This window comes from Microtus ochrogaster, chromosome 7, assembly GCF_000317375.1.
Source record: "Microtus ochrogaster isolate Prairie Vole_2 chromosome 7, MicOch1.0, whole genome shotgun sequence".
Classification (NCBI taxonomy): Eukaryota; Metazoa; Chordata; class Mammalia; order Rodentia; family Cricetidae; genus Microtus; species Microtus ochrogaster.
Window position 1 is genome coordinate 79,070,358 of NC_022014.1, and position 8,703 is coordinate 79,079,060.

General features: G+C 56.5%; 1 protein-coding gene across 1 annotated transcript in view; it reads right to left on the bottom strand.

Annotated features, from left to right (window-relative positions):
* Positions 1-58: 58 nt before the first annotated feature.
* Unc13d (unc-13 homolog D) overlaps positions 59-8,703 on the bottom strand; it is a 16,034-nt gene continuing 7,389 nt past the window's right edge. The window contains exons 13-32 of the mRNA XM_005350751.2: positions 8,285-8,402; positions 8,088-8,212; positions 7,892-7,982; positions 7,753-7,809; positions 7,575-7,672; positions 7,177-7,228; positions 6,969-7,099; positions 6,731-6,851; positions 6,268-6,411; positions 5,976-6,074; positions 5,626-5,832; positions 5,404-5,472; positions 4,327-4,406; positions 2,511-2,616; positions 2,367-2,438; positions 1,892-1,975; positions 1,677-1,797; positions 1,367-1,490; positions 776-972; positions 59-368 (exon numbers count right to left, since the gene is read on the bottom strand). Coding sequence (XP_005350808.1) covers positions 247-368; positions 776-972; positions 1,367-1,490; positions 1,677-1,797; positions 1,892-1,975; positions 2,367-2,438; positions 2,511-2,616; positions 4,327-4,406; positions 5,404-5,472; positions 5,626-5,832; positions 5,976-6,074; positions 6,268-6,411; positions 6,731-6,851; positions 6,969-7,099; positions 7,177-7,228; positions 7,575-7,672; positions 7,753-7,809; positions 7,892-7,982; positions 8,088-8,212; positions 8,285-8,402 — 2,218 coding nt within the window. The 3' untranslated portion in view covers positions 59-246. The remainder of the gene's footprint in view (positions 369-775; positions 973-1,366; positions 1,491-1,676; positions 1,798-1,891; positions 1,976-2,366; positions 2,439-2,510; positions 2,617-4,326; positions 4,407-5,403; positions 5,473-5,625; positions 5,833-5,975; positions 6,075-6,267; positions 6,412-6,730; positions 6,852-6,968; positions 7,100-7,176; positions 7,229-7,574; positions 7,673-7,752; positions 7,810-7,891; positions 7,983-8,087; positions 8,213-8,284; positions 8,403-8,703) is intronic.

Consider the following 8,703-nt stretch of genomic DNA (forward strand, 5'->3'; position numbering starts at 1 on the left):
ACCTCTGAGTTTAAGGCCAGCCTGATCTACAGAGCAAGTTCCAGGACAGCCAGGACTGTTACACAGAGAAACCCAGTGTTAAAAACAAAAGATAAATACTGGTCATGGTATTCCAGCACCAAGGGCTGTTCTGCCAAGAACTCTGGGCCCTCTGCCTACCGGCTCTCCCTGTGTTACCCCAGAATGAAGGGCGGCTTCCTTCCCTCTGTCAGGAAGACCCTAAACTTCCAGGCTTCACTTCCACGGCTACCGTCCCTGGGGTGGGGCATGCTGGGAGGCCTGCTTAGCTCGCTGCCTCCTCAGCTTCACAAAGGCCTGGGCCTCGCGATCTCCCTTCCGGCTCTCCAACAACTGCAAAATTGGATCCCCTGTGGAGAGAAAGATTTGAGGGTCAAACTCCTCGTTAGAAAATAGTGCTGGTCCACCCCTATGCCAGCCTTGAAGGAAATTGGTGGGCACACACAAGCTAAATTCCACAGGTATGTCTTGACAAACGAAACTGGAAACATGATGGGTCGTGGGGTGGAAACTACTGCCTCTTTCCAAGAGAATTATCAGACTTGGCACGTGTGCCCTGCACAGAGATCAGGCCGCCGGTCACAGGAGCTAATCCGTTTCCCCACTGAGAGAATCACATAATTACTTTCAGAGCTTGAATTTCACTGGTGTCTCCATCAGAGCGGAGATTTGTGAAATACTCAGCAAGCTGAGCCACGGTGCCTGTTCTATGGGCGTTCATCTCCCAAGAGAGCCCTGCCCTGGGACTCGGGCCTACCGTTAGGCGCAGGGTAAGTGAGAGGCAAGCGAGTCTGAGGGGCTTCTCCAGGCTCCTCACAGCCGGTCAGTCCAGGCACCCTGCAGAGTGGCAGGAAGGCCTCCCCCTCCAGGTCATCGGCTCCCAGCCTGTCATGGTCCAGCACGGTGAGCAGGAGGCATGCCCAGTCTTTTTGGCACGGCTCAGCAGGCACCAGGCTGGCAGAGAGTTAGGTGCTCAGTTAGTTCCCTGCCTCACTCAAATCTGCCATCAACGGTCCCTCCCTCCAACATACAGAGTCCCCTATGCTGAGAACAGCAGTTGCCTCTCAGCCTGGTCATCTCTCACATGGCGCAACACCCACTCTCATCATGGGCTGACTTTACAGCCAGAGGTCCTGTGACCTCAAGGCCCATCTTCAACAAAGAGCAGGTACCCGAATGCCTCTGTATTTGATAGGAATCCATCCCTTCCTCCCAGGGATGCATACCCCTGTCCCAAGAGCTCTTCCCCTCAGGCCCAGTGTGATCATCTCAAGCACTCCTTATAGGAGGCGGGGTATCGAGGGAGGGAAAAGGGTGGGGGAACAGAGAAGAGTAGGGACCCACTCACAATTCAAAGGTCTCATCAAAGAGTGGGTGGAGTTCCTTCTTATGCTTCTGGGTCTCCCTGGGGGCCAGCTCAGGGAATTCATGTCTGGGTTCCAGCGTCAGCTGGACAAAGGGGTCACTGGCACCTGGCAAGTGGCCCGAATGGGGGCGTTGCTGACTGAGTTCCAGCCACCACGGCACCCCACACTGCTCCCCGCCCCCCAGCTGTTATCTCTTAGTCCCCTCCTGATAACCAGGAGGAAATGTGCTCAGAGCTCCCGCTGAGCCTCCAGGATCCTGGTGAGGAGAGGCCCAGGGCAGCCAGCGCTCACCATTAGAGTCCAGAGGCAGCAGGCTGGAGGCACTGAGCAGCTCCACGTGAAGCTTCTGCTCAGAGGTGCGGTAGGAGGCCTTGATGGTGACAGCACCCAGCGGCTCAGAAGTGGTTTCAGCCTGGCATGGGATCATGCATAGGCATCAGCTGGGAGGGAGTGGGGCGAGACCCGCTGTGACCCTCGGAGGGTGCAGGGCAGGAGGAGTACCTCACCTGCTGCTGGATTCGGCTACAGAAATACTTCTGGATGAGCTCCCGGCTGGAGGCCGCCTGCAGTTCCAGGTCCCTCTGCAGAGCCTGGAACGGCACATCAGGGCATCTACCCACACTTACGCTGCGGCCAGGCCCCCCTCACAGAAGGTAAGAGGCCATAGGAAGTGCTGAGCCCTAGGACCACAGAGAGGCAGAGGTGCCAGACGGCCTGCTCTGAGCACACTCTCCCTAGTGCGGGCATGTAGGGACCCTGAGCCTAGAAGGACACTGCACTTATTATTTCTTTCCAGCATCAAAATTTGTGATGATTTTGAATAAGAGGCCCAATGTTTTGTATTGCACTCCGTTTCATGAGTGATATAGCTGGTCCTGGATACAGAAAGACAGGTTCCCTGCCTTGACCTCTTAATTAGGGCCTCATCAAAAGACCCTGACTAGGCCCCAGGGTCATTCCCCACACTGCTAAGACTCCTACCTGGAAGGTGGCTGTGTGCAGGGCCTCTGGCGGCAGACCACAGCCCTCAGCGTGGAAGCAGACCTCCAGGCTCTGGGGAAGAGAAGAGGTGACTACAGGTACCCCAGGGTTAATGTCCTCCCAGCCACCGGTAGGTACAGTTACCTGAAGGGCTGCTTTCAGCCTGCTAGAGGCCAACGGCGAGCTACGCTGCGAAGACGCCACCTCCGCCAGCACCGTGAGCGTGTGGGTCCACAGCAGAGTCAGAAGGCTGCCAGGTGCCGGACACAGGCCAGGCAGCAGGGAAAGAAGCAAAGGTGCTCTTCAGAGAGGGGTGGCCTCGGGAACCCAGGCTCACCCTACCTCCCCTGCCCCACCTCCCCGTCCACCAGTTCCGCAAGTGAGGCTGGGGCAAAGCTGGCAGAGGGGGTACCGAGGAAGGGTTGCCCTGGCAGAGAGGGTACCGAGGAAGGGTTGCTCTTGCAGAGGGTGTAGGGGGTGGCAGAGGGGGTAAAGAGGAAGGGTTGCTCTGGGAGAGGGTGTAGAGAGGGTACAGAGGAAGGGTTGCTCTGGCAGAGGGTGTAGGGGGTAAAGAGGGGGTAAAGAGGAAGGGTTGCTCTGGGAGAGGGTGTAGGGGGTGGCAGAGGGGGTACAGAGGAAGGGTTGCTCTGGGAGAGGGTGTAGAGGGTACCGAGGAAGGGTTGCTCTGGCAGAGGGGATACAGAGGAAGGGTTGCTCTGGCAGAGGGGATACAGAGGAAGGGTTGCTCCCAGAGTGAGAAGGGGGCAGGTCAAAGGAGTTGTTAATTCCGTCAATGTCTCTTAACCTCAGTGGAGAACGCTCTTGAGTAGTGCTTTAGCAAACCACTAAAGTGGGAGAGGAAAAGCTGGACCCCAGGGTAAGATAGGATTGCAGCACACAGCATGGGTAAGGAGAATAAGATGAAGACAAGAACAGGAGCTGAGATCTAACATGCAGCCCCGTAGAGCTGAGCAGGTAAGGATCCTTTTGATTTAGTTTTTCTGTACATTGGTGTTTTGCCTGCAAGCATGTCACTATGAGGGTGCCAGATCCACTGGAACTGGAGTTACAGATAACTGTGAACTACCATGGGGGTCCTGGGAATTGAACCCAGATCCTTTGGAAGAGTGGGCAAGGTTCTTAACCTCTGAGCCCTTGAGCAGATCTTCAACAGGCCCTGTGTCCTGATGGAGGACGCCTGTGATGGGGTGTAGCTCAGGAGTATAGCGCTCACCAGCATGTGGGGAAGTAGGCCTTCGTTTGAAGTAGTGAGTGAACTCATTTAATACTCACTTAGCAGCATCAGGTACTGTTCTAGATGTTTCTGAGCAAAGCTCTTGTCTTAGTGGAGAGTTAATTCTCATTTATGTGAGGAAAAACAGAACAGAACAAAACAAACAAGAAAACACTCAGCAATGGCATAAAGAAATCCGAGCCTACAGGAGCCCTGCTTGCTGCTCAGTAGGAGGAAAAAGAACTGTAGGAGGAAGAGCCCAGCTGCCAATCAGGGCCCAGGTTCCACCTGGAGGCAGGTGAGGTTCTGGACCAGAGCTCTGCACGTGACCACTCATTCCTCAGGAGAGGCTGGGACTGGGATCATGGGCAATGACAACTTGAACATCTTGAAGCCACTAAAGAGGAACAAAGAACCCAGGTATCCAGAGCCTACACTTTGAACATCCCAACCAGAAGTCTCCCCGAGCCCCAACCAGGCTCATGCCTGGACCATGAAGCAGTCAGGGGCCCTGAAGATGAGCCTGGGCTTGGAAGAATACAGGGAAAAGCTTGCCATGGTCAGAGCTTGGCAGAACAAAAGGGGCCAGAGAGAGAAGCAGAGAGCTCCCTGTCCCTGAAGCTGGTTGGATTCTCCAAAGGAAGTCACCAAAAGAATTCCCAGCAAGCCACCAACCCAGAAACACATGGGAGCAGAGGGTGGTGTGGGTCGGGGGCTGCCCCATACCTGCTGAAGTTCTCCTGGACCAGGTTGGTGTTCATGTAGAACAGTTCCACCTCTAGGAATCTCATCAGGGGCAGAATAGCCTAAGACAGACCAGAAGGACTCAGGCCTGTTTTACTCCAGACCTCGCTCACGCTGTCCTGACTGTCCCATCCCCTGGGCGGGGAACAAAGCTAGGCTTTTGTGTGTTGGGTGTTGCAATGTCCTGGCTACTCTCTCTGCTCCAACCACACCATCCTCAGCATCCTGTGGACCTACTCTGCACCTGCCGCCTCAGGACCCTGCTCTTCCTGGAACGTCCTTCCTCTAGGCATCTCACGGGACCCTTTCTCACTTCCTGTGGGCCTTGGCTCAGCTGTCACACTCAGAAAAAGGCCTTCCCTGACCACTATCGAAAAGTCCAACCCTTTGACATTTCCCAACCCCCCCCCTTGTGTTTTATTTTTCCTTTTGGCACTTGTTATCTATCACACTATGTAAGTGTGTGTGCAACCATGCACACAACTGATCGTGTGTCAGTGGTTACAGTTATACCATTGCTGTAGTGAGCGCTATCTCTGCATCTAGCTATCCATTAGGCCCCCAGAGAAGGAAGCCCTAGGAAAGCAGGGGTTTTGGTTACACTGATTCAAGACCAATGATTAAGTCAGTATCTGGAACCATAACGTGTGTTTACTCAACATTTGATGAGCTAATGAATAACTCTTCCCCAAACAGTCAGAGGCACAGTGATCCACTCTTCCCTTTACACACGAGGGGCTTGGGTTCAGCTGGCTGGCATAAACGGGATGGCAGAGGTGATAAGCCTTGGGAAGGATGTGATCCCAGACCCATGTGTTCCCAGGGCTACAAAACTAAGCTGAGCCTCCTGAGGTGAGCATACAGCACCCATCAGTTCTAGGAGAGCCTGCGGCATGACCTTACTGAACATCCAAGGAGGACACTGAGGCCCATGGGGACATCACACCTGGGTCAAGGTTGGGGGACTGATCCAACATCCTCAGGACCTTCAACTTCCATCTACCCAGGCTCTTTTCACAACCCCAGAGGAGAAGGGCAACGAACAGGGCCATTACTCACGTCCTCAGGCGGAACAGACTCCTTGACGCCAATGAGTTTCTGGATGTGGGTGGCAATGCCCACCTCCAGCTGGGGACACAAATCAGGGAGACCAAGAGAGACCGAGTGAGCCAGGGGCAATCCAGAGAGTGGGCTTGAGGTTTGGGGTCAGGGGATAAACATCAGCAGCTCGGGTTCTGCTGAGGACCAGGGTAGGCAGGGTCCCAGGGGATCGGACAGTACCTGCTCAGCCAGGGTGCGGACGCCAGTACGGATCTCATGGCCCAGCCCAGCCAACGCGCCCTGCAGCTGGGCATGTAGTGTGTTCTGCAGTTGCCCCTGCTCCAACACGGCTCCGACCCGCTGCTCCAGTGCCTCCCATGCCAGCTGAGTGGGCAGCTTGTCGATGATCAGCCGCAGTTGCTCCATGTTGTTGACCACCACACACAGCTGGGGTGGCCATGGGCACAGGGATGCAGAGCCTCTAGGCAGATCCCACCCCTCCCCTGGCCAGCCCGTCAGCCCCCCCAGCCCCCTAAGCCCCCCAGCTCCCCGAACCCTCCCAGCCCCTCAGCCCCAGCTCTGGGTCTTACCATGTTGGCTGCCTGACCCTGGTCCTTCTGACCTACAGACAGCTCACGGGCCCGGGCCTTTATAAGGCTGCAGTAAACCAAGGACAGCCGGCAGGTGTCCTAGGGTGATGGACCACAGAAGATGGAAGGATGGATGGGTGGGGCCCTCAAAATGGGTCAATAGAGGTGTCTCGGAAATGCAGCGTTTAGGGTGCAAGCTTTGTGGGGGGCCGGGAGCCTGTGAGGCACTGGGTGTGGCAGAATTGAGACTGTCCTCCTAAGGGGAGGCAAGGATGCCAGGGAGGTGCCATACCTCCACAAATTTGACAGTGATCATGAAGGCCTCCTCGGGGTCTGGCCAGTCCAGTTGCCGGGCGGTATGGCTGATCTGGGCAAAGCAGGTGGATAGATCCACGGCGGAAGTGCTGTGCTTGGTCAGCTCACCCAGGGGCACCAGCTGGGGGAGGGGAGACACTCAGGAAACAGGCTCATGGCAGGCGGACACAAACCTACTCCCCTAATGACCAAGTTCAGCTGAGTGGAGGCTACCGGGAGGATGACAGCAAGGCTGTGCCCGCCGTTCCTTCAGCCCACAGGACTCCCAGGCACAGAGGAGCCCGGCTGAACCTCGGGATATCAGGAGGCCATATTTTGCACAAAGCAGGCCTGGACAGTGCCTGGATGAAGGAGCTCAGAGATGGTTAGAGACTTCTACTGGCCTGGAGTTGTCCGCAGAGAACCCAACCTCACTCCCAAACCTAGGGCCCCTCCTGTACCGAGTCCATGTGCACAGCACGCTGCACCCGCTCCAGGGCCACAGTGTAAGTCTTCTGCAGCCACGAGGGGATGGCTGGTTGGAACCAGCAGTGGAACCCATCCAGGGCCAGGACTCCATTGCTGGGGAGAGCGGAAGCTTAGCCTGCGGGAGGCAGGGGCTGGCCTTGGGCCCAGCCCTTGTCAGCCCAAGTCCTTCAGGCACGCCCGAAGCCCACCTTCAAGCCACTTGTTGCTCACCTGTCTGAGGGCACTGGGCCCAGCTGATAGAGCTCCTTCAGACTGACATAGAGCTGAAACAGACTCTCTCCCATGTCTGGAGAAACAAGACTTCCCACTGCTGTTGTGTGGTCCTGTACCCTCTTGGCCACCTACGAGGAAAAGCTTGTCGGGGAGGGCTGGGGAGCTAGACAGACAGGTGCTACCTGGAGATGGCAGAGGGTCTCACCAGCCACTGCAGCTCCTGGAAGGCCACGGAGAAGAGGTCTATCTTGAGGACACTGGAGGAAAGGCAGAACATGTGACAATGGTGCCCATCAGGGTCCCACAGGCTCATCGGCTCCAGACCTGGCTCCAGAACCCCAGACCCGTGGGCTCCGCCCGGGCCTGGCCCAGTGCCAGATCCGTCAGCTTCCGGACCCATTGGCTCCGGATCCATTGACTCCGGACCCGGTTCCAGACCCGGCTCTAGACCTGGGTCTTATGTGTACCCATCAGGGTCCCACAGGCCAATTGGCTCCAGATCTGGCTCCGGCCCCATCAGCTTCAAACCCATTAGCACAGACCCGGCTCCAGAACCCCAGACTCATCGGCTCCGGACCCAGCTCCAGACCCGTAGGCACTCACTTGTGGAAAATCTTGTTCCATGTGTGTCGGCACTGGTACAGATCAGCCATCACATCCCGTACCAGGCTTAGCAAGGCCTTGCCAGCCTCCAAGATGCCCTGGGAAGGATACAGGAGGTTGAACGGGGTTACAAGGGCAGATAGCACATACCCACTCTCAACCCCGTCCCGGAATCTACCTGCACCATGGGCTGATGATGTTGCTGCATCAGGTGAAACCATTCAATGGTGCCCATCTGTTGGAAGATGGGGAGGGAGAAGGGAGGGTTAGTGAGCAAAGGTCCCTGCCCCGGCCCCCACCCCCGGGAAGACACCTACCCGCAGAGCCTCGGAAACCTGCTGGGACAGTGGAGCACTGTCTGGGCACAGTTCTCCAAAGGCCTTTGTCTTGCACATCTGCACCAAGACTCTGGAGGGGGGCAGAGCGCTCTGTTCAGAGGCCTCCCATCCAGCAGGTACCACCCCTGCACACTCAACCCTGACCCTCTGCAGCAGCAAAAGGGTAGCCACTGACCTGAGGAGGGACTGCAGCCTGGATGGGGAGTCAGAGACAGACAGGGGAAAAACGGAGCGGAACTTCCGGATGAGGGAGAGGCCATAGGCCAGCAGGGAGGTGAAGGAGGTGGCCAGTTCTTCCCTCTGCAAAGCCAGGAGATGTTACAGGATGGTTGGGCCCTCCAGTGCCCAGCCCACCTCCCTTACACCACTCACCTGTTCTGCCTTGAGCCGGCCCTGGATCCACTGGTACTCAATGCTGGTGATGGGGTGCAGGAGGCAGCTGCTGGGGAACTCGAGGCTCTGGTAGAGGCGGCTATAGGCCAACCACTGCCTGCAGGGACAGGACGCCCTCAGCAGGGCCCAGGAAGGCAACATCTCCCTGCTTTATCCACCAGTAGAGGCTGAGCCAGTGGCTGATCATGTGACTCTCAGGACCTCTGTTTCTATAGATGCTGTCCAAGTCACCTGACTTTTTTGTATTTTGTTGTTGTTGTTGTTGTCTGTTTTGTTTGTCGAGACAGGGTTTCTCTGTGCAGCCCTGGCTGTCCTGGAACTCGCTCTGTAGACCAGGCTGGCCTCGAACTCAGAGATTCACCTGCCTCTGACTCCCAAGTGCTGGGATTAAAAGCATG